Source organism: Pantherophis guttatus, chromosome 7, assembly GCF_059756535.1.
Source record: "Pantherophis guttatus breed Tessera chromosome 7, ASM5975653v1, whole genome shotgun sequence".
In the NCBI taxonomy this organism is placed as follows: domain Eukaryota; kingdom Metazoa; phylum Chordata; class Lepidosauria; order Squamata; family Colubridae; genus Pantherophis; species Pantherophis guttatus.
Window position 1 is genome coordinate 4754951 of NC_142069.1, and position 25235 is coordinate 4780185.

The 25235-nt window shown below is 47.3% G+C and overlaps 1 protein-coding gene across 2 annotated transcripts in view; it reads left to right on the forward strand.

The window, feature by feature from the left end:
- PLXNA4 (plexin A4) overlaps positions 1–25235 on the forward strand; it is a 525881-nt gene that overhangs the window by 464596 nt on the left and 36050 nt on the right. For both annotated transcript variants that reach the window (XM_087873566.1, XM_087873567.1), the window contains exons 25-26: positions 6206–6365; positions 21680–21783. In XM_087873566.1, coding sequence (XP_087729692.1) covers positions 6206–6365; positions 21680–21783 — 264 coding nt within the window. The remainder of the gene's footprint in view (positions 1–6205; positions 6366–21679; positions 21784–25235) is intronic.

Sequence of the window (25235 nt, forward strand, 5' to 3'; positions counted from 1 at the left end):
AGGTAAGTAAAGTGCAGGGGCGGGCAGGCGGGCCCAGCTGATTGTTGGAGCTACTGGTTCACTCCCAATTGATCGTCGGAACTACCGGTTCGCTCCCAGCTGATCGTCAGAGCTACCGGTTCGCTCCCAGCTGATTGTCGGACTACCGGTTCGCTCCCAGCTGATCGTTGGAGCTTCTGGTTCACTGCCAGCTGATCTTTGGAGCTACCGATTCGCTCCCAGCTGATCGTTGGAGCTACGGTTCGCTCCCAGCTGATTGTCAGACTACCGGTTCGCTCCCAGCTGATCGTTGGAGCTACTGGTTCACTGCCAGCTGATCTTCGGAGCTACCGATTCGCTCCCAGCTGATCGTCAGAGCTACCAGTTCACTCCCAGCTGATCGTCGGAGCTACCAGTTCATCCGAACTGGTCCAAACCGGCCGAATCCCACTCTTGATATCGCCCCCAACAATCTGGGTCCACATTTTACTGACGTTGGAAGGATGGAAGGATGAATTAAACTTGAGCTGGTCAGGATTGAACCACTGGCAGTCAGCAAAATTAGCCCGCAATATTGCTTTATAACCACTGCGCCACCACAGATAGATGGTAAATTGATAGCAAAAGCACATACACTTACATACCGCTTCACAGTGCTTTACAGCCCTCTCTAAGTGGTTTACAGAGTCAACCTCTTGCCCCCAACAATCTGGGTCCTCATTTGATTAACCTTGGAAGGACGGGAGGCTGAGTCAACCTTGAGCCAGTCATGATCGAACTCCTGGCACTCAGCAGAATTAGCCTGCAATACTGCATTCTAACCACTGTTCCACCCCGCCCACGCACTGCAAACACCCCCTGAAAAAAAAAACCCTAGCCACTTCTGTATTTCCAAGATCTGCCATGTGTCGCTTCACCAATTAGGCCTCAAAAATTCTTTGGGAAAAAAAAAAGGCAAAGCTGCCCTGGCAAAAAAACCCTAGCCACTTCTGTATTTCCAAGATCTGCCATGTGTCGCTTCACCAATTAGGCCTCAAAAATTCTTTGGGAAAAAAAAAAGGCAAAGCTGCCCTGGCAAAAAAACCAACACGAACAGCAGGCTTCCCCATTGCAAGTCTCTGGCGGGATCCTGAATAAGCAAAAGCAATTGGTGTCTGGTGGATTGTCGGTTGTGTAGCTGGGGGGGGGGGATTATTTCAGAAAAGGCCTTGCGTCTTGCAGATGCTAGCCAAGATTCTGATAATGGGACAGAAAGGCAGAGAGCAAGTCTTTAAAGCAGCGTTTCCCAACCTTCGCCATTTTAAGATGTGTGGACTTCAACTCCCAGAATTCCCCAGCCAGCATAGCATCTCTCTGTGTGTGCGTCTCTCTCTCCCTCTATTTTGCTTTCTCTCTCTTTCTCTTTCTCTCTCACCCCTCCCTCTCTTTTTCTTTCTCTCTCTCTCTCTCCCTTTCCCTTCCCCCTCTCTGCCTCCCTCCCTCCCTCTCCCTCCCTCTCTTTCTCTTTCTTCTTTCTTTCTTTCTTTCTTTCTTTCTTTCTTTCTTTCTTTCTCGCTCTCCCTCCCTCCCTCCCTCTCTTTCTCTCTCCCTTCCTTTCGCCCTCTCTCCCTCCCTCCCTCTCTTTCGCCCTCCCTCCCTCCCTCTCTTTCTCTCTCTTTCTTTCTCTCTCGCTCTCCCTCCCCTCCCTCTCTTTCTCTCTCCCTTCCTTTCCCCTCTCTCCCTCCCTCCCTCTCTTTCTCTTTCTTTCTTTCTCTCTCTCCCTCCCCTCCCTCTCTTTCTCTTTCTCTCTCTCTCTCTCTTTCTCTCTCTCTCCCTTTCCCTTCCTCCTTTTTCTCTGCCTCCCTCCCTCTCTTTCTCCCTCCCTCCCTCTCTTTCTCCCTCCCTCCCTCTCTTTCTCTCTCTTTTTCTCTCTCTCCCTTTCCCTTCCCCCCTCTCTGCCTCCCTCTCCCTTTTTCTCTCTCCCTCCCTCTCTCCCCCTCTATCTCTCTCCCTTTCCCTTCTCCCTCTCTCCCCCCTCCCTCCCCCCTCTCCCTTTCCCTTCCCCCTCCTCCCTCCCTCCCTCCCACAAACCATAACTAGGCAGTGCACAATAATAGTTTGTTCTGAATTCTCAGACTCTTTCCAGCCTATTTCTGAAGAAATGATTAGTGCAGTCCTCTCCTCCTCTTCTCTTCTCCTTTCTCTTTCTCCTCTCAAAGATTTGGGGGATTTGAGCTCCGAAATCTCAGGGTAATGGAATTTTCCCATAAGAATGGAACATTTGCAAAACACCGCAGCACACAAAACGCAGGAACATTCCTTTCATATCTCATAACTGCTAGCCAGCTTCCCCTTAAATCAAAAGCGAGTATCGAAGGAGATCAAAGGCATCGTGAAGGATCTGTCTTAACACACACTGATCAAATAAAGACTACAGAACACATGTACTCAGTTTTCAAGATTCTATAATATAATCCTCTTTTCTTTGCAGTAAACTTGGCAGAATCTAGATTGCTTTGTTATTGTTGAGGAGTTTGATACTCCGTCTCGGGGAGAAGGCATGGCATTCGTCTAGGGTGGCAATAAATCCTAAATTTGATACCACTTTTTCTGGTACTAGCTCATTTTTTCAAGAGGCATAAGATCTCATGAACCACAAATGTGTAGAATAGCTAGGGGATCTTTTGAGGAGGGTTGTGGCAAACTAGATGTCCTTGAAGGACCAGGATTGACAGAATTTGATGATCAGAGGATGAATTCCAGCTGTCAAAATCTCTCTGGAAAACGGAGAGATCACGAGATCGCCCATATGTACTCCAGACGGCGGCTTCCTGCAAGTAAACAGCAGAAATGGGAGCCTTTGTACTCAGAGAGCAGATGGAGGGACCACTTTTGTGTGAAATTGTTGTGGCTTAAGATGTGGCTGCGGTTGTTGTAGGTGGTGCTGTTTGTGAGGAAGGGCAGTATAGGTAGTCCTTGACTTACAACAGTTCATTTAGTGACCATTCAAATTTACAATGGCATTGCAATAAATGACTTATGAGTGGTGCGTTGGCCTAGAGGTGGAGCTCTCACCTCACAAACAGGAGGCTGTGAGTTCGATCCTACGTAGAGGCAGATATTCCTCTCTCTGGGCACGTAGACAATATATCTGCTGAATATTTTTGTCAGGTTCGCCTGATTCGCCAGTTGCGGCCCTTTCTTGATCGGGATTCCCTGTGCACAGTCACTCATGCCATCATCACCTCTCGCCTTGACTACTGCAACGCTCTCTACATGGGGCTCCCCTTGAAGAGCACCCGGAGGCTCCAACTGGTCCAGAATGCAGCAGCGCGGGTAGTGACGGGAGCAGCGTGGCGCTCCCATGTAACACCGCTCCTGCGCGAGCTGCACTGGCTCCCGGTGGTCTTCCGGGTGCGCTTCAAGGTGTTGGTTATCACCTTTAAAGCGCTCCATGGCATAGGGCCTAGTTATCTCCGAGACCGCCTGCTACTACCGACGGCCTCCCATCGACCCGTGCGCTCCCACAGAGAGGGCCTCCTCGGGGTGCCATCAGCCAATCAATGTAGGCTGGGGACCCCCAGGGGGAGGGCCTTCTCTGTGGGGGCACCCACCCTCTGGAATCAGTTGCCCCCAGAGATAAGGAGAATCCAAGACCTTAGTGCCTTCCGCCGTGCCCTTAAAACCCACTTTTTCCAGCAAGCCGGGCTGGCTTAAGAAGAAATTTTAAAATGTTTTAATTGGTTTGTATTATAAATTTTGGGGCAAATTTATATACATTTTAATTGTTTTTTAATATTTGTATTCCATGTTTTTTTAATTCTGGCTGTACACCGCCCTGAGTCCTCAGGGAGAAGGGCGGTATATAAATTTAAAAATAAATAAATAAATAAATATAACACCGCATTGGCAACAGGAAGGGGATTTGGTCAGTGAACACTCAGTTCCGTTCAGTTGCCCAGACTCCACCCCACATTCTACCGCAGTCCCCTTAGAAAAAAGAGCAGGTAGCAGTGTCATGCGTGTGAAGTTGTTGTGGCTTAAGATGTGGTTGACGTCGTTGTAGGTAGGTAGGGCTGTTTGTGAGGAAGGGCAGTGTTATGTACTCACCGCTCTTGGACGCAGAAGTTTAGAATCTGTTCTCTTTCAGGTAGCACCAATAACTACCAATTTGCCTCTGGAAAAAACCTCACTTTCCCAGCAGGGGTGGTATTCAGAGGTGGGTTTCAGCAGGTTCTGACCAGTTCTGGCGAACTGGTAGCGGAAATTTTGAGTAGTTCGGAGAACCGGTAGTAAAAATTCTGACTGGCCCCGCCCTCATCTATTCTCTGCCTCCCGAGTCCCGGCTGATTGGGAGGAAATGGGGATTTTGCAATAACCTTCCCCTGGAGTGGGAAGGGAATGGAGATTTTACAGTATCCTTCCCCTGGAGTGGGGTGGGAATGGAGATTTTACAGTATTTACAGGGTTCTTAAAATCGTTTTACCTGCAGATGCCAGGAAACCTGAAGATTGTTAGGTAAAGCCACAAAAGTGCCAAGAAGAAAATTTGAAAGTTAAAAGTCGCGGAGTTCAAAGAACAGGCCTCTTGTATTCCGAAGGTTGCTTCCATATTTTAAACAACAGACAGTGTGTCATTGTTGGGCAGTTGCCTGCAGTGATCAGGGACTCCACGAGAAACAATTATGCCAGCAGTTTGTGTGTGTTTTTTTTAAACACGCAATTCCCCGGTGGATGGTTTATTTGCTTTCCCTTATTTGCAATTAATGGAACAGAGGGGTATCCCTGTCGAGACAACATCATCAACGTTGCTTACAGTCAGATTATATTAATTTGAAGCCAAAGCTAACATTTTAGAATGTTTGCTCTTCAAAAGCAACCGTTTAAAAGAAAAAAAAATTTTTTTTTAAAAAAAAAAAGGAGAGAAGGAAGAAAGAGAGAGAGAAAAGTTCCTTAAATCTGGGTTATAGACAGGGGTGAAATGCTCCTGGTTCGGACCGGATCGCCTGATCCGGTAGCGATGGAGGCGGGTGGTTCGGAGAACCGGTAGCAAAAATCCCTGCCCCCCCCATACCCAGCTGAGCCGCACAATCAACAGAGGCTTTTTTAAAAACTTTTAAAAGCATTTTTTTCTACAACCTCTTTGGCCGAAAAAGTGCTTTTAAAAATAAATTTTAAAAAAAAGCCTCTGATGATCGCGCAGCTCAGCTGGGATCGTCAGAGGCTTTTAAAAGCATTTTTTTCTACAGCATCTTTGCCCGAAGAGGTTGTAGGGGAAAAAAATGCCTTTAAAAGCCTCTGGCGATCCCAGCTGAGTTGCCTGATCGTCAGAGGCTTCTAAAAGCATTTTTTTCCTGCAACCTCTTAAGGTTGTAGAAAAAATGCTTTTAATAGTTTAAAAAAAAAAAAGTTGGCCATGCCCACCCAATCACATTACACCCCCCACCAAGCCACACCCACAAAATAAACCACGCCCACAGAACCAGTAGTAAAAAAAAATTATAACTCACCCCTGGCCGACTCCATAGATTTTCAATTGAGTGAAGGTCTGGGCTATTCCCAGGCCATTCCAGCAGCAGAATAGGATTATCTTGAAACTTTTATTAACTTTTATTACTTTTCTTTAATACTGAATTTTAAATTGAGAATTGATAATTGAGAGTGTATTTCCACGCTTACTTTATATATATACCAACAACGACTTCACTGTCAGGAAAATGATTATGGGACTAGGTTAAGAAATATATTTATTTATTTTTATTTATTTTATTTATTTTTATTTTATTTATTTATTGAATTTGTATACCGCCCTACTCCCGAAGGACTCAGGGTGGTGAACAGCCAGATAAAATACATATAATACAAATGTTAAAAAGCATTTTATATATATATATATATATATATAATATATAAATATATATTATATATATATAAATATATATAATGAGTAGATAAGAATATATATAGATATGTAAAAGAATAGAAATGAAATGTCAAATATATGATATGATCTATGTATATGAATATTTTAATTGTTTTTATAATTATTTGATAATTTAATAAAGTTTGTTATTTAAAAAAAAAAGGATTATCTTGAAACTCCAAAAATAAGTGGTGTTATTAGCCGTCAAACCTCAAAAGTACACTTTTCCCAAAAGGTTTCCACAATTTTGGCCGCGACTGTATTACTTGTGAAGTTCTAGACGTCACTCTGATATGTTTCTTTTCTTTCAACCAACCTCCTACAGGTGCTGAGTTGTGTGAATCCGGATAACGTGAACAGCCCTGAGATTCCAGTGAAGATCTTGAACTGCGACACCATCACCCAAGTGAAGGAGAAGTTCCTGGATGCCATCTTCAAGAACGTGCCTTGTTCTCATCGGCCCAAAGCTGCAGATATGGATCTTGGTGCGTTGAGTATCTTCTTAGATCAGTGGAAAGGGACAACCGTAGAACCCATCCATCCATTTCATGCAACCATGTTGGGTTAGGTTGACGTAGTCAGGTTCTCCCATTGGCATAAAACGCTCTTTCTTGGGCATTTGGGGGGGCAATAACATATCGGAAACTAAAACCTAACCTTAATTAGGAGAGATGGCTAGGTTTGGGGCAGAATAGAATAGAATAGAATAGAATAGAATAGAATAGAATAGAATAGAATAGAATAGAATAGGGTAGGGTAGGGTAGGGTAGGGTAGGGTAGGGTAGGATAGGAATAGAATAGAAATAGAATAGAATAGAATAGAATAGAATAGAATAGAATAGAATAGAATAGAATAGAGTAGGGTAGGGTAGGGTAGGGTAGGGTAGGGTAGGGTAGGGTAGGGTAGGGTAGGGTAGAGTAGAGTAGAGTAGAGTAGAATAGAACAGAACAGGAGTTGGAAGGGACCTTGGAGGTCTTCTAGTCCAACCCCCTGCTCAGGCAGGAAACCCTACATCTCTTCAGACAAATTTTAATTTAATTTAATTTAATTTAATTTCGAATTTATATACCGCCCTTCTCCCTGAGGACTCAGGGCGGTGTACAGCCAAGATAAAAAACATAGAATACAAATATTAAAACATTTAAAAATATATATAAAATTTGGCCCAAAAAATTAAAAATCACAGACTAATTAAAAGGATTTAAAAGTTTTAAAATTTCTTCTTAAGCCAACCCGGCTTGCTGGAAAAGATAGGTTTTCAGGGAACGACGGAAGGCATTGAGGTCCTGGATTCTTCTTATCTCCGGGGGCAACTGATTCCAGAGGGTGGGAGCCCCCACAGAGAAAGCCCTCCCCCTGGGGGCCACCAGCCTGCATTGTTTGGCTGATGGCACCCTGAGGAGGCCCTCTCTGTGGGAGCGCACGGGTCGATGGGAGGTCATCGGTAGCAGTAGGCGGTCTCGGAGATAGCTAGGCCCTATGCCATGGAGCGCTTTAAAGGTGATAACCAACACCTTGAAGCGCACCCGGAAGACCACCGGGAGCCAGTGCAGCTCGCGCAGGAGTGGTGTTACATGGGAGCGCCATGTTGCTCCCATCACTACCCGCGCTGCTGCATTCTGGACCAGCTGGAGCCTCCGGGTGCTCTTCAAGGGGAGCCCCATGTAGAGAGCGTTACAGTAGTCAAGGCGAGAGGTGACGAGGGCATGAGTGACTGTGCACAGGGAATCCCGATCAAGAAAGGGCCGCAACTGGCGAATCAGGCGAACCTGATAAAAGGTCCCCCTGGTAACAGCCGTCAGATGTTCCTCCAAAGACAGCTGCCTATCCAGGAGGACTCCCAGATTGCGAGCCCTTTCAGTGGGGGCCAAAGACTCGCCCCCAATAGTCAGTGATGGAGTCAACTGACTATATCGGGATGCCGGGAGCCACAGCCACTCAGTCTTGGAAGGGTTGAGCCTGAGCCTGTTCCTCCCCATCCAGATCCGCACAGCCTCCAGGCACTGGGACATCACTTCAAGGGCATCGTTGGGGTGGCCTGGGGTGGAGATGTACAGCTGGGTGTCATCAGCGTACTGGTGGTATCTCACCCCAAAGCCACGGATGATCTCGCCCAGCGGCTTCACATAAATGTTGAACAGAAGGGGCGAGAGGACCGATCCCTGCGGCACTCCACAAATGAGAGGCCTCGAGGTCGACCTCTGCCCCCCTGCCAACACAAACTGCGACCGGTCGGAGAGAAAGGAGGAGAACCACCGTAACACGGTGCCTCCCACCCCCAACTCTTCCAGCCGGTGCAGCATGATACCATGGTCGATGGTATCAAAAGCCGCTGAGAGATCTAATAGGACCAGAACAGAGGAATAACCCCTGTCCCGAGCCCTCCAGAGATCATCAACCAGCGCGACCAATGCCGTTTCCGTGCTGTGCCCAGACCTGAAACCTGACTGGAACGGATCCAGATAGGATGTTTCCTCCAGGAATTGTGGAAACTGTTGCGCGACCACACTCTCAACAACCTTCGCAATGAAGCGAAGGTTGGAGACAGGACGATAGTTAGCCAATATTGCTGGGTCCAGGGACGGCTTCTTGAGGAGAGGCCTCACCACCGCCTCTTTCAGGGCAGCGGGGAAGTGACCCTCACTCAAGGAAGCATTAATAACGCCCTGGAGCCAGCCTCGTGTAACCTCCCGGGAAGCCAGTACCAACCAGGAGGGACACGGGTCCAGTAAACATGTGGCCGCACTAAGTCTCCCCAAAATCCTGTCCACATCATCGGGAGTCACAGCATCAAACTCCTCCCAGATAACATTCTCAAGACTGTTCCTCGTCACCCTGCCCTGATCTACCCAGTCAGAGTCCAAATCCCCCCGGATCTGAGCGATTTTGTCATACAGGTATTGTCCGAAATCCTCCGCCCTGCCTTCTAAGGGATCCTCCCGCACTCCCAGATGGAGCAGGGCGCGGGTCACCCTAAACAGGGCGGCCGGACGATTCCCTGATGACGCAATAGAGGCGGAAAAGTAGTTAGACTTTGCCGTCTTTATCGCCACTAGGTAGGTCTTAATATGCGACCTTACCAGTGTTCGATCAGATTCAGCGAGACTGGCCCTCCAACCGCTCTCCAGGCGTCTTTTCCGGCGCTTCATTTCCCTCAGCTCCTCAGTAAACCAAGGAGCCACCCGGGATCGGCATCGGGTCAGAGGCCGCAAAGGCACAACTCGGTCCAAGGCCCCACCAGCCGCCCGATCCCAGGCGGCTACCAGGTCCTCGGCCGAGTCATGTGCTAGATCCTCAGGAAATGGCCCAAGCTCCGTCTGGAACCTATCAGGATCCATCAGGCGCCTGGGGCGGATCCATCTAATTGGATCCGCCTCCCTGCGGCGAGGGGTCGCGGTTCGAAGATCTAGGCGAAGGAGTGAGTGGTCAGTCCATGACAAGGGTTCCATGTCTATATCCCCTATAACAAGACCACTCAACCACTGGCCAGAGACAAAAATCAGATCCAGAGTGTGACCTCCCCTGTGAGTAGGGCCATGAACTAACTGGGTCAGGTCCATGGCCGTCATGGAAGCCATGAACTCCCGAGCCACCTCAGACGTTTCACCGACAGATGGCAAGTTGAAATCACCCATGACTAAAAGCCTGGGTGTATCTACTGCCACCGTGGTTATCCAATCTCTTCTTAAAAACTTGGAGCATTCACAACTTCTGGAGGTAAGTTGTTCCACTGATTAATTGTTCTCACTGTCAGGAAATTTATCCTTAGTTCTAAGGTGCTTCTCTCCTTGATTAGTTTCCACCCGTTGCTTCTTGTCCTGCCCTCAGGTGCTTTGGAGAATAGCTTGACTCCCTCTTCTTTGGGGCAGCCCCTGAGATATTGGAAGACTGCTATCATGTCTCCCCCAGTCCTTCCTTTCATAAGACTAGACCTACCCAATTCCTGCAACCGTTCTTCGTATGTTTTAGCCTCCAGTCCCCTAATCACCTTTGTTGCTCTTCTCTGCACTCTTTCTAGAGTCTCCACATCTTTTTTACATCGTGGTGACCAAAACTGGATGCAGTTTTCCAAGTATGGCCTTACCAAGGCATTATAAAGTGGTATTAACCCTTCACGTGATCTTGATTCTATCCCTCTATTTATGCAGCCTAGAACTATGTTGTCTTTTTTGGCAGCTGCAGCACATTTGCTGGCTCATATTTAAATATCAGAGAGAATATTGGGAAGATTTCCTAGATGGGGTGGACCCTTGCAAATTCACATCTTGGGAGAACCTTCTGAAGGAGATTCTGAAGTACTATCAAGTTCTCTGAGGGTTCCTTTGTCCTTAATTCAAGGAGTCACTGGAGCCAAGAGAGAGAGAGAGAGAGAAAAGAGAAAGAAAGAGAAAAAGAGAGAGAGAGAGAGAGAGAGAGAAGAGAAAGAAAGAGGAAGAAAGAGAGAGAGAGAGAGAGAGAGAAAGACAGAAGAAAAGAGAAAAAGAAAGAACAGATATGAGCATTGACCATCAACTGGGCAAGCAGGCAGGGATCATAGAGACCAAGGTTACAATGGGCCCAGTTGAACCTGTTGTGTGACTATGATTATTAGCACTTTAACTGACCTTATTAAGATTACCAATAGAAGACAATATTTATAGCTCAGGTGTTGTGGTTCATCGGCAGCCTGCAAAGCTGGCAGCAGAGTTGGACAGTGAGGAGGTGCCAATCCTGGAGTCTGGGGAAGGCTCGTACAAGGGCTCTGCGTCGGAGGCAGAGAGGGAGCCAGGGCCATCTGGGAATTATGTGCTGACTCCGGAGCCTCCAGAGTCAGACATCAGAGAGGCAGAGGAACAGGGGGAGCCTATTCCCAGTGCGCGCATGCACAGAGCTGCCAGAAGGCAAGAACAGTTAAGACAAAAGGGGCGACTCAGAAGTAAGGCTTGGAGATGATTGGCCCCTCCCATAAGACATAAAGAAGGAGCAAAGGCACATGAGCCTTTGCAGGAAGCAACTTTGTTCGTGCTGGTCGGTTTAAATTCTGAAGCTCCGTTTTGACTCTGTGCTCCGTGTGGCCTTGCAAAGCTAATTGCCAATTAGGTCTTTGGCAGCGTGCCAAGGGAGATAAAGGAAGCCTAGGTCAGAACATCAGGGTTGAACCGAGGGGTCCTTGGTGCTCTCTGAGCTTGGCGGTTTTCTTGCCAACGTTTCATGACCCAACTAGGTAACATCATCAATGTTAGAAGGGGTTCGCAGTTTAAGGAGTGGAGCAGGAGGAGATGGAGGAAGGGAAGGGGAAAAGAAAGGCTGAGAAGGAAAAGGAATGAAGAGGAAGGAGAAGGAGGAGAAGTAAGGGAAGGAGAAGAACCGAGGGGTCCTTGGTGCTCTCTGAGCTTGGCGGTTTTCTTGCCAGATGTTTCATGACCCAACTAGGTTACATCATCAGTGCAAATGATGTTACCTAGTTTGATCATCAAATGAAAAGTCGCAAAAGGGGATCACATGACCACGGGACACTGCCACCGTCATAAATATGAGCCAGTTGCAAGCGCCTAAATTTTGATCATGTGACTATGGGGACACTGCAACAGTCGTAAGCAGTGATGGGATTCAAGTAATTTAACAACCGGTTCTCTGCCCCTAATGATTTCTTCCAACAACCAGTTTGCCGAACTGTTGAGAAAGTTAACAGCCGGTTCTCCCGAAGTGATGCGAACCGGCTGAATCCCACCTCTGGTCGTAAGTATGAAAAACGGTCAGAAGTCAGACACTTTTTTCAATGCCGTTGTAACTTCAGGTGGTCACGGTTATAAATCGAGGACGACCCGCATTTTTAAACCCCTGGATTTACCCCCACAAAGACAAACAAAACACAATTTAGCGTCGAGGCTAATAGAAATCTGTCAACCATTTAAGAGGACGAGCAGTTGCTAGTATCCCTCTGTGACTGTTTGTGTGTGTGTGTTTATGTGAGTGGGTGTGTGTGTCCTTGAAATGCGATCATGAGGGAAAGGTCACCCATGTCAATTTATAGGAGGAGCCCGAAGGATGCTGGGCACCGAGACTCACTTTGAGACCCAGACAATCTGGAAAAAAAAAAGAAAAGAAAAAAAGTTGTCGGCTGCTATTTGATCGCTGATGTCATGCAGGAGAGCCAGCTAAATTATCTCCCCTCCTGGCAGAAACCTTGTCTGCCTTCTCGCTCCCATCGGAGAGATGCGCTCATCGGGGTGAAGGTGGCATGAAAGGCAAAACCGATCAAAATTTTAACATGTTACATTGCTCGGTGCAAAGTGAGCAGCCGTTTCAGCCATTAATAAAATGCTTCTTCCATGACGTTGCCCCCCGCAAAAATAGCTCCACGCTTACTTTGAACATCCTGGAAGTTACCGTATTTTTCGGAATATAAAACGCACCTTTTCCCGTCCTAAAAGGGGGTGAAAATTTAGGTCTTATACACCGAATGTAGCCCCGCCCCCCCACTGCCCCCCACCCTTTGGCCTCTGTCTCCCAGCAGTTTACCTCCTTGCAAGCAAACAGCAAGAAAAAAACAGCTCCTTTCAGCTTCAGCACAGGCTAATTAGCACAAGTTGATTGGGTCGGCCTCCCGACTCTCAGCTGATTTGCTCTCCGCTGTTTTGCGCAGGGCTCTGCTGCTTGCTGCAAAGAAGTAAATTGCTGGAGCAGATTTTTTTTTTCTCCTTGTGCTAATCAAGCTATGCTGAAAACGAAAATGAAAGTAAAGCAGGCTGTTTGCTGCAAGGAGGCAAAATTGCTCAGAGGCAGAGGGAGATTCCTTTTTCTTCTTTTCCTCACCAAAAAAGGTAGGTGCGTCTTATACTCCGAAAAATACAGTAGTTGGTCCGAGAAGCCAAATTCAAAGACTGCGATCTCTTAGCCCCGTGATTCCTTTTGCTAGGACCACTGCAGACAAGCTCTGATGTCCCACCCGCCCAGTGGTTAAATCCAATTTTTTTCACTACTGGTTCTGTGGGCGTGGCTTGGTGGGCATGGCTTGGTGGGGGTGGCAGGGGAAGGATACTGCAAAATCCCCATTCCCTCCCCACTCCTGGGGGAAGGATACTGCAAAATCCCCATTCGCTCCCCACTCTTGGGGGAAGGATATTGCAAAATCCCCATTCCCTCTCCACTCCTGGGGGAAGGATATTGCAAAATTCCCATTCCCTCCCCACTCCTGGGGGAAAGATATTGCAAAACCCCAATTCCCTCCCCATTTCTGAGGGAAGGATATTGCAAAACCCCCATTCCCTCCCTACTCCTGGGGGAAGGATATTGCAAAATCCCCATTCCCTCCCCACTCCTGGGGGAAGGATACTGCAAAATCCTCATTCCCACCCCACTCCTGGGGGAAGGATACTGCAAAACCCCCATTCTTTCCCCACTCCTGGGGGAAGGATACTGCAAAATCCCCATTCCCTTCCCACTCCTGGGGGAAGGATACTCCAAAATCCCCATTCCCTCCCCACTCCTGGGGGAAAGATATTGCAAAATCCCCATTCCCTCCCCACTCCTGGGGGAAGGATATTGCAAAATCTCCATTCCCTCCCCACTCCTGGGGCCAGTCAGAGGTGGTATTTACCGGTTCTCCGAACTACTCAAAATTTCCACTACCGGTTCTCCAGAACCTGTCAGAACCTGCTGGATTTCACTCTTGCACCTGCCATTGTAACCATAGAGAGGTGGTATTTAGCCGGTTCAGACCGGTTCGGGCCAACCGGTAGCAGCGACTGCAGGTAGTAGCAGTAACTGTGGCCGGACGTAATGCTGTTCTATTTAGCCATGTTTTCGAGGCCGGGTGCATGCACTGGGAGTGCGTGTGCAAGCAGAGCGCATGCACGGAAGGCCGGGCGAACTGGTGGTAAGAATATGTGAAGCCCATCCTTGTAATCATAACCTAACTCGGTTTCTACAAGCCAAGTGAGAGAGCCAAAATGGCGTCTGGAATTACTTGAGGGTTCCTCGGTGGTCTCTAAGATTGGTGGTTTTCTTGAAAGACGTTTCATTACCCAAACCAGGTTATATCACCAGTGCTAGAAGGATTTGCAATTTAAGGAGTGGAGTAGAAGGAGATGGAGGAAGGGAAGGAGAGGAGAGAGAAGGAGAAGGAATGAAGGGAAAGAAGGAATAAGAGAAGGAGAAGAACTGTGGGTGTCAGGTTTCGATGCTATCTCAAAATAAATGAATTTCCAAACTGCCGATCTTTGAGGAAATTTTCTCTTTATTGAGCATAGTGATCTGTCCCTGGCTCTTTCGCAGTCAGCACTGACCTTTGCCCCCCAAGCCCTCCCTTTCCGATCCCCAATTCTCTGCGTCTCATTGGCTATCTTCCAAGCCACTCTCCTCATCCCATCTCTGTCAGATCACAGGAATGTCCCCCCTCCTCCCATCTCCGAGGAAACAGAATCTTCAAAGGAATTAAGTAGGCAAAAGTTCAAGCTTCTCCTCTCCTTTTCATATGTCAGCGCTGGAACGCTGACAGTGGGTTCCTTGGTTTTTGAGCTTGGTGGTTTTCTTGCAGATGTTTCATTACCAAACTAGGTTACGTCACCGGTGTTCAACGGTCAAACTTTCTTCTGCGAGATATTTTCAAGCAGAAGCAAAACCGTCCTATTATTCCGAGATGCTGTCTTTTAATTAGCTATTTGGTCCTCTGCAAACCAGTTTAAAAATGTCTCCTTCCAATTTGTGACATGTTGGTCTTTGGGGTTTTACGGACTTCTGAATTTAGGAATGCTGTTTTCCAATTAAAAATGGGCCAGGCAGAGGGGGAGAAGTGGAGCCGAGAAAGAGAGAGAGAGAGAGAAGAGAAAGAAAGAAAGAGAGAAAGAGAGAGAAAGAGGAAGTAGAAAAGAGAAAGAAGAAAAGAGAAAGAGAGATGAAAGAAAGTGAGAAAGAGAAGAAAGAAAGAAAGAAAGAAAGAAAGAAAGAAAGAAAGAAAGAAAGAAAGAAAGAGATAGAAAGAAAGAAAGAAAAGAGAAAAAGAGAAAAAGAGTGAGAAAGGGGAGGGAGGGAGAAAAAGTGAGAAAAAGAGAAACAAAGAGGAAGAAAGGAAGAGGAAGAAAGAAAGAGAAAAAGAGAAAAAGGAAGAGAGAGAGAGGAAGAAAGAGAAAAAAGCAAGAAGGGAGAGAAAAAGAAAGAGAAAATGAGAAAGAAATAAAGAGCAAGAGAGAAAGAAAGAAAGAGAGAGAAAAGAGAAAGGAAGAGGAAGAGAAAAAGACAGAAGAAAGGAGAAAAAGAAAGAGTGAGAAAGAGAAAGAGATGAAAGAAAGAAAAAAGGAAGAAAGAGGAGGGGGAAGGAGAAAAAGTGAGGAAGAGAGAGGAAGAGGAAGAAAGAGAAGGAGAAAAAGAAAGAGGAAGAGAGAGAGGAAGACAGAAGAAAAGAGAAAAAGAAGGAGATGAAAGAAAGAGAGTGAGAAAGAGATGAAAGAAAGAAAAGGAAGAAAAAGGAAGAAAGAGGAGGGAGGGAGGGAGAAAAAGGAAGGAAGAGAGAGGAAGAGGAAGAAAGAGAAGGAGAAAGAGAGAGAGAGGAAAGAGAAAAAAGCAAGGAGGGAGAGAAAAAGAAAGAGAAAGTGAGAAAGAGAAAGAAAGAGCAAGAGAGAAAGAGAGAATAAAGAAAGAGAGAGAGAGAGAGAGAGAAAGGACAGACTGACTGAGAAACAATGCTATTTTCGTTCAGCACGGAGCAAGAATTCGCCATTTGCGTTGACTCCAGAGCTCTGCTTGCACGATGATCTCATGCCACGGCTGAGGCACTAAAAAAGCCCCTGTTGCTTTGCAAAAGGCATCGGCTCTCACATTCTCTGCAATCCCAAGGCAACCTGGCTCCAATCCTCCAGAGAGATCCAGGGAGATGCTATTCGATCCGTTCTGGTCTTTCTTATGTCAGGAGAAAGACGTCAGCCTGTTTTTCTCATCACAGGCTGCTGTGCACGGGTGGGCCCTGTTTTAGGAGCAGACAGGGAGTCCTCGACGTACAACAGTCACTAAACCCAGAATTATCTTTATCTTTATGTGTTTTATATACCGCTCTACTCCCGAAGGACTCAGGGCGGTGAACAGCCAAAACAGTAAAAATACATAAATACAAAATTTAAAAACAAAATAAAATCGAATTAGACAATTTGGCCCAGACAGATTAAAACACCCCAATCATTTAAAAACTGATTAAAATTTACATAATTAAAGAAGAGGGGAAAGATTAGGTCAGGCCCGCCTGGTGAAATAATAAGGTCTTTAAAGCGCGGCGGAAAGTGCGCAGATCCGGGATCTCCGTATCTCCGGGCGGAGCTCGTTCCAGATCGTAGGTGCCCCCACAGAGAAGGCTCTCCCCCTGGGGGCCACCAGTCGACATTGTTTGGCCGACGGCACCCGGAGGAGCCCCTCTCTATGAGAGCGTACTGGCCGGTGGGAGGCTATTGGTGGTAGTAGGCGGTCCCGTAAATAACCAGGTCCTAAGCCACGGAGCGCTCTAAAGGTGGTAACCAAAACCTTGAAGCGCACCCGGAAGACCACCGGGAGCCAGTGCAGCTCGCGCAGGAGAGGTGTTACATGGGAACGCCATGTCGCTCCCATTACCACCCGCGCGGCCGCACTCTGCGCCAGTTGGAGCCTTCGGGTGCTCCTCAAGGGGAGCCCCATGTAGAGAGCGTTACAATAGTCCAGGCGGGAAGTGACGAGGGCAATTATGGCTGTCAAGTCACGCCAGTCGTTAAGTCGTCGCGCGGCTGACTCGGTTTTTACAAAACAATTTTGGGCGGTGGGTTGTGGAGCAGGGCGTGTCGTAAAACGAACGCCGTGCTCGTGAAGCGGTCATTAAACGAAACACATTGTGCGTCGGGAGCGTTTTTAGCCAGAAAGCAGAAATAAACGGTGCTTTTCGGCAACATAAATCACAATCGTTCCCACAGCTATAAACTGAATTTATTTAATGCATTTAAGCTTGCAAAGGCACTAGCCTTTGCTTGCCTCTTAAGTGTGTCTTTGTCTGTGTGTGTGCGTGTGTTGGACATAGGATGCAGCTTGCCTGTTGGCTGCTGCAAATTCAGAAAATGTGTTAAGGCAGTCAACACATAAAGCAAGCAAGCATTTTGGATAATCTGGAATTATTTAAGAATGGAGGCCTGGGAGCGACTGGTATTTTCGCTGTTGTGTCTGTTGAGCCAAGCCACGAATTGATTTGAATTTTGTAAAGGCAAGTTAAGCTGATATTTTATTTTTATTTTTTTATTTTTTTTTTATTTGATTTATATGCCGCCCTTCTCCGGAGACTCAGGACGGCTTACAATGCGTTAAGCAATAGCCTTCATACTTTTGTATATTTATACAAAGTCAGCTTATTGCCCCCACAAACTGGGTCCTCATTTAACCTACCTTAGAAAGGATGGAAGGCTGAGTCAACCTTGAGCCTTGGCGAGATTCGAACCTGCAGAAATTGCAGGCAGCTATGTTAATAACAGGGTGCATTAAACCACTGTACTACCACTATTAATGATCCGGTATTATAGCTTGACTTGAAATGCATACGTGGTTGTGGGATCATGGGTAGATCAAGGCTACAGGTAGTCCTCGACTTGTAAGGATTCATTTAGTGACCGTTCGATGTTACAACAGCATTGGAGAAAAAAGGGATTTATGCCCGATTTTCACACTGATGACCGTTGCGGCATCTCCATGGTCACGAGATCAAAATTCAGATGCTTGGCAGGTGGTTCATATTTATGACGGCCGCAGTGTCCCGGGGTCACATGATCTCATTTTGCAGTCTTATGACAAGCTGAGTCAAGATTCACATAACAACCGTGGGACTAAATTCACTACTGCAGTGATTCGCTTAACATCTGTGGCGAGAAAGGTCGTAAAACGGGGCAAAGCTCACTTAACAACTGTCTCGCTGAGCAACAGAAATTTGGGCCTCATTTGTGGCCGTAAGTCGAGGAATGCCTGGATCTTCCCTTTCTTCTTCTCAGCTTCTTGAGAAATGCTACCCGTTTTTCCCCTCCTCCAGCAATCTTTCCTCAAGATTAAACGTTCAAAATCCCCCCACCTCTCTTTCTTTTGGCCCCTCTTGGTGCAAAGAGCTGCATTGGTGCAGAGCCCTGGGGGCGCAGTGGTGCGGCTGCAGTATTGCAGGCAGACTCTGCCCCGCTGCCAGCAGTTCGATCCTGACCGGCTCAAGGTTGACTCAGCCTTCCATCCTTAAGAAGACGGTAAAATGAGGACCCAGATTGTTGGGGGCAACAGGCTGACTCTGTAAACCACTTAGAGAGAGCTATAAAGCACTGTGAAGCAGTATATAAGTCTAAGGGCTATTACTAAGTGTGAGGGAAGGAAGGAAGGAAAGGAAGGAAGGAAGGAAGGAAGGAAGGAAGGAAGGAAGGAAGGAAGGAAGGAAGGAAGGAAGAGCTGTGCAGTGGTGAGGCTGCAGTATTGCAGGCAGACTCTGCCCCGCTGCCAGCAGTTCGATCCTGACCGGCTCAAGGTTGACTCAGCCTTCCATCCTTAAGAAGGTGGTAAAATGAAGGCCCAGATTGTTGGAGGCAACAGGCTGACTCTGTAAACCACTTAGAGAGAGCTATAAAGCACTGTGAAGCAGTATATAAGGGCTATTACTAAGTGTGAGGGAGGGAAGGAAGGGAAGGAAGGAAGGAAGGAAGGAAGGAAGGAAGGAAGAGCTGTGCAGTGGTGAGGCTGCAGTATTGCCACTTAGAGAGGGCTGGAAAGCACTGTGAAGCGGTATATAAGGGCTATTACTAAGTGTGAGGGAAGGAAGGAAGGAAAGGAAGGAAGGAAGGAAGGAAGGAAGGAAGGAAGGAAGGAAGGAAGGAAGGAAGGAAGGAAGGAAGAGCTGTGCAGTGGTGAGGCTGCAGTATTGCAGGCAGACTCTGCCCCGCTGCCAGCAGTTCGATCCTGACCGGCTCAAGGTTGACTCAGCCTTCCATCCTTAAGAAGGTGGTAAAATGAAGGCCCAGATTGTTGGAGGCAACAGGCTGACTCTGTAAACCACTTAGAGAGAGCTATAAAGCACTGTGAAGCAGTATATAAGGGCTATTACTAAGTGTGAGGGAGGGAAGGAAGGGAAGGAAGGAAGGAAGGAAGGAAGGAAGGAAGGAAGGAAGGAAGGAAGGAAGGAAGAGCTGTGCAGTGGTGAGGCTGCAGTATTGCAGGCAGACTCTGCCCCGCTGCCAGCAGTTCGATCCTGACCGGCTCAAGGTTGACTCAGCCTTCCATCCTTAAGAAGTCGGTAAAATGAGGACCCAGATTGTTGGGGGCAACAGGCTGACTTTGTAAACCACTTAGAGAGAGCTATAAAGCACTGTGAAGCAGTATATAAGGGCTATTACTAAGTGTGAGGGAGGGAAGGAAGGAAGGAAGGAAGGAAGGACGGGAGGAAAGGAGGGAGGAAGGGAGGGAGGAAGGGAGGGAGGAAGGAAGGAAGGGCCATGTTGGTGCAGTGGCTGAGGCTGCAGTGTTTAAACTGCTTAGAGAGGTCTGTAAAGCGCTGTGAATCGGTATATAAGTCTATTGCTATTGCTAAGTGATATATAGCAATAGCAATAGCACTTAGACTTATATACCGCTTCACAGTGCTTTCCAGCCCTCTCTAAGCGGTTTACAGAGTCAGCCTCTTTCCCCCAACAATCTGGGTCCTCCTTTTACCCACCTCAGAAGGATGGAAGGCTGAGTCAACCTTGAGCCGGTCAGAATCAAACTGCTGAACTGCTGGCAGCCGGCAGTCGGCAGAAGTAGCCTGCAGTACTGCATTCTGACCACTGCGCCACCTCAGGATTAATATAAATGAATCTCCCCTTTGTATTCCTCCTTGGGAAGGAGGAAATGTTGGCCTATTAACAGATTAATCTAGGATTGCGTTCGCTCGTGCCACCCAAACTGAAGGAACGTAGCTTATCGCAGATGTTTGCTTGCGTAGAGGAAACCTCACGATTTCATTGTGCTTTTTTCCTACACCGCTGGCGGCCCACTGGTTCGTTTCGAGCAGCCGCACAATTAGAAGGCGAAGGCTGACGTTTGCCTTCTGTCATTTCTCCATCTTCTTCCAGAGAAAGATGTTGGGGTGGCCTCTCCCGCCCCGCAAACCCCCCCTTTTTTTCCCCTTCAGCAGCAAAGCTTCCCCTGCAATCGTCAAAGTTGATTACCAGCTGGCTCCAAAGTGGGAACGGAAAGCAAAACACTAGTTTTGCAAATACGTCGTAATTAAGCGATGGAAAAGCAGCTCAGAGCAAAACGCTTCCTCGCATTACAATGACGGGGACCACCCTTCCACATTGAGAAAAGTGGTGTTGAATGGCTTTGCCTTCAGAAGTTGGGGCGGGGGGGGGGCCCTCCATCACCGGAGTTTTTTGTTTGTTTGTTTGTTTGTTTTTTAATTTGATTTATATGCCGCCCTTCTCCGGAGACTCAGGGCGGCTTACAATGCTTTTAAGCAATAACCTTCATCCTTTTGTATATTTATACAAAGTCAGCTTATTGCCCCCACAAACGGGGTCCTCATTTCACCTACCTTAGAAAGGATGGAAGGCTGAGTCGACCTTGAACCTGGTGAGATTAGAACTTGCAGTAATTATTATTATTTTTTAAATTTGATTTATATGCCGCCCTTCTCCGGAGACTCAGGGCGGCTTACAGTGCGTTAAGCAATAGCCTTCATCCTTTTGTATATTTATACAAAGTCAGCTTATTGCCCCCACAAACTGGATCCTCATTTTACCTACCTTAGAAAGGATGGAAGGCTGAGTCGACCTTGAGCCTGGCAAGATTCGATCTTACTTTAATTGCAGGCAGCTGATGTTAAATTACAGTGCTCTGTCTGTTGAGCTATAGGGCAGTGATGGCTAACCTTTTTGCCATCGCGTGCCAAAAGTTGAGGGGGGGGGTTGCGCGTGCGCAGGCCCACACCCGTAATTCAATGTGTCCCCGAGCATGTGTGCATGACCCCTCCCCCGTGCTCCCCCTTCTTTTGGCACGCGATGGCATGGTGGGCCCAGTAGGACTGTTTTTCAGCCTCCCCAGGCTCCAGAGGCTTTCTAGGAGCCTGGGGAGGACTAAAACAGCCTTCCCCACACAATTCCTAAATTGCATTAACAGAGGGATACACTCAAGATCAAGTGAGGTACTAATACCACTCTACAAAGCCTTAGTAAGACCACACCTAGAGTCCTGCATCCAGTTTTGGTCACCACACTATAAAAAAGACCTTGAGACCCTAGAAAGGATGCAGAGAAGAGCAACCAAGATGATGAGGGGACTGGAGGCTAAAACATACGAAGAACGGTTGTAGGAACTGGGCCTGACTAGTCTAGTGAAGAGAAGGACCAGGGGAGACAGGATAGCAATAGTCCAATATTGGAGGGGCTGCCACAGAGAGGAGGGGGCTCTACCTGTTTTCCAAAGTACCTGAAGGCCAGACAAGGAATAACGGATGGAAACTGATCAAGGAGAGATTCAACCTAGAAATTCGGATAACTTTTCTGACAGGGAGAACAATCAATCCATGGAACAGAAGTTGCCTTCAGAAGTCGTGGGAGCTTCATCACTGGAGGCTTTCAAGAAGAGATTGGACTGTCATCAGAAATGGTGTAGGGTCTCCTGCTTGGGCAGGAGAGGGTTGGACTAGATGACCTCCGAGGTTCCTTCCAACAGTGTTAATCTCTTAATCTATTAAACCTCCGAGGTCCCCTCCCACTCTGTGATTCTGTTTACCTGCAGCGGCCACGTCGCTGTTCTCCTCCCAAACATTTCCATTTGCTCGCGGGCATGACGTGCGTTTCTCTTTCCTCGCAGAATGGCGGCAGACCAATGGCACCAGAATGATCCTTCAGGATGAAGATCTGACCACCAAGATTGAGAACGACTGGAAGAGGCTGAATACTCTTGCCCATTATCAGGTGTGTAAATCAGCTTCGGTTTTGTTGGAAGGAAAATCCACCTGGTTCCGTTCCAAGCCGGGAGAAAGTCACTGGCAATAAAATGGAGGCTGGAGGCTGATTGGAAAGAAAGGTTCCCTTTATTGATGAAGCAGAACCATCAACCACATGTGATTCTGGGACAGCTGACAAAATGGAGAGTGGGTGGGTTTTTATACCTTCTGGATTCCTGGAGGGGGGGGTCATGTAGGGGTCATAGCTGGCTCTATAGGCAAAAGAGGAAATGCAAATCCTAAATGTTTGTCTCAGCTAATCTTGTCAGCCATTGGCTTGCCTAGTTGTGTTGCTTATCTGGGGTCTCCGTCTGACCCAGTCTTTTGAATGCATTGCCAAATCTGCATTTTTAAAAGCTGGCCTCCTCAGTTTCTGCTTGGGGCAGGGAGACTGGGGCTGGGATTTCTGCATCCCTTAAGATTTTTTCTCCCATTTCTCCTTTAGGGGAAATATCCTCTCCTGCCTTTTTAATATTTCTCAAAAATATTTCATTCTTCCAGGTGGGGGGCTTCCTACAATCTGATTAGACCTGATGCAGTTCTGTTCTAATCTAATCTAATCTAATCTAATCTAATCTAATCTAATCTAATCTAATCTAATCCTAGGTTTGCTTCTCTGCTTGGTTAATTTCCATCCATCGTTTCTTGCCTTGCCTATTGGTGCTTTGGAGAATAGGTTGACCCCCCTCTTCTTTGGAGGATGTCTTTGTGTGACGTCCACCAGGTTTATTAGAGGACAGTTGTCCATCCTCAGTTTGCATAAAGATGAGAGACGATGAACAGCCAGATGTGAAAAGCCACTTCTGCTGGCTTCAAGGAGAGCTGGTTAATTAGCATCCTCGCCTTGCTTTGAAGATGAAAGCACTCAGTGATAAGTGCTAATTATTGTTGCGGCTGATGGCAAGAGGGCCCTTCTCTTGCATGTGCCAGATGCAGCTCCTCTTGTCAATGGTTGAATATTCGGCTTGGTTTCATTTTTCTCAGGGAGACCATGAGGCTATCCAAAGGTGTCTGTTGCAGTTTCTTGTAGCCATCCATTTCGGTGATCACCCAGAGAGATCCTTTCTCAAAGTAGAATAGAGTAGAGTAGAGTAGAGTAGAGTAGAGTAGAGTAGAGTAGAGTAGAGTAGAATAGAATAGAATAGAATAGAATAGAATAGAATAGAATAGAATAGAGTAGGGTAGGGTAGGGTAGGGTAGGGTAGGGTAGGGTAGGGTAGGGTAGGGTAGGGTAGGGTACAATAGAATAGAGTAGAGTAGGGTAGGGTAGGGTAGGGTAGGGTAGGGTAGGGTAGGGTACAATAGAATAGAGTAGAGTAGAGTAGAGTAGAGTAGAATAGAGTAGAATAGAATAGAATAGAGTAGAGTAGAGTAGAGTAGAGTAGAGTAGAGTAGAGTAGAGCAGAGCAGAGCAGAGCAGAGCAGAGCAGAGCAGAGCAGAACAGAACAGAACAGAACAGAATTCTTTATTGGCCAAGTGCAATTGGACACACAAGGAATTTGTCTTTGGTGCATACGCTCTCAGTGTACATAAAAGAACAGATACATTCATCAAGAATCATAAGGTACAACACTTAATGATAGTCATAGGGAACAAATAAGCAATCGAATCATACTAGGAAACAATCAATATAAAATGTAAGGATACCATCAACAAGGTTACAGTCATAAGTGGGAGGAGATGGGTGGTGGGAACGATGAGAAGATTAATAGTAATGCAGACTTAGTGAATAGTTTGACAATGTTGAGGGAATTATTTGTTTAGCGGCGTTTGTAAAAAAACTGTCCTTGTGTCTAGTTGTTCTGGTGTGTAGTGCTCCATAGCCTCGTTTTGAGGGTAGGAGTTGAAACAGTTTATGTCCAGGATGCGAGGGGTCTGTAGATATTTCCCCAGCCCTCTTTTTGACTCGTGCAGTAGACAGGTCCTCCATGGAAGGCAGGTTGGTAGCCATTGTTTTTTCTGCCGTTCTAATGATCCTCTGAAGTCCGTGTCTGCCTTGTTGGGTTGCACAGCCAAACCAGACAGTTATGGAGGTGCACCGCATATAAAAGTGTGGGAGGTGAACTGCCAACCCTCCTTCTCTGCTCTGTCTCAAGGCTTTCTTGACTCGTCTCTGGAGCTGGATATGAAACAATTCGATATTATGGGCCCTTGGGGCTCTCTGAGTTTGGTGGTTTTCTTACAAGGCATTTCGTTACTCAACCTAGGTAACATCATCAGCTGTTGGGGAGGATATAATGAGCTGGTTGACCAGTCTTGTTGTTACTTGTGAGGAGGAAGAGGAGGAGGAGGAAGAGGAGGAGGAGGAAGAGGAGAGGAGAGGAGAAGGAAGAGTAAGAGGATAGGAGGACGGTCTGGTCCTTGGTGCTCTCTGAGTTTGGTTGTTTTCTTGCAGAGGTTTTGTTACCCAAACTAGGTAACATCATCAGCTCTTCTGGAGGATGAAATGGGCCGGTTGACCATTCCTGTTGTTACTTGTGAGGAGGAGAAAGAGGAGGAGGAGGAGGAGGAGGAGGAGGAGGAGGAGGAGGAGGAGGAGGAGGAGGAGGAGGAGAGGAAGAAGAGGAGGGGGAAGAGGAGGAGGAAGAGGAGAGAAAGAGAAGAGGAGGAAGAGAAGAGGAGGAGGAGAGGAAGAAGAGGAGGGGGAAGAGGAAGAGGAAGAGGAGAGAAAGAGGAGAGGAGGAAAAGAAGGAGGAAGAGGAAGAGGAGAGAAAGAGGAGAGGAGGAGGAGGAGGAAGAAGAGAAGAGGAGGAGGAGAGGAGGAGGAGGAGAGGAAGAAGAGGAGGGGGAAGAGGAAGAGGAGAGAAAGAGAAGAGGAGGAAGAGAAGGAGGAGAAGAGGAGGAAGAGAAGAGAAAGAAGAGGAGGGGGAAGAGGAGGAGGAGAGGAGGAGGAGGAGAGGAAGAAGAGGAGGGGGAAGAGGAGAGAAAGAGGAGAGGAGGAGGAAGAGGAGGAGGTGGGACACATGACTGGTCCTTGATGCTTTCTGAGCGTGGTTGTTTTCTTGTAGACGTTTCATTACCCAAACTAGGTAACATCATCAGTGCTGATGATGTTACCTAGATGGGTAATGAAATGTCTTCAAGAAAACAACCACGCTCAGAAAGCATCAAGAACCCCACAGTCCTCCTCCTCCTCCTCCTCCTCCTCCTCCTCCTCCTCCTCCTCCTCCTCCTCCTCCTCGCAAGTACCAACAGGAACAGTTAACCGGTCCCATTGCATCCTGCACAACAGCTCCTACGAGTTCTCATCATGATATATTCGATGTCGGGCACGGCGGCTGCCCACAGAACGATCCAGTGGGAAATAATTTGCTGTTACCCTCCGTGATGGGGATTATTTTTCTTTTTCTTGTAATGGTACGGATCGAAAAGTGGGGGACGGGAGGGGAGGGAAAAAAACATAAGAAAGGGAAAAGGAT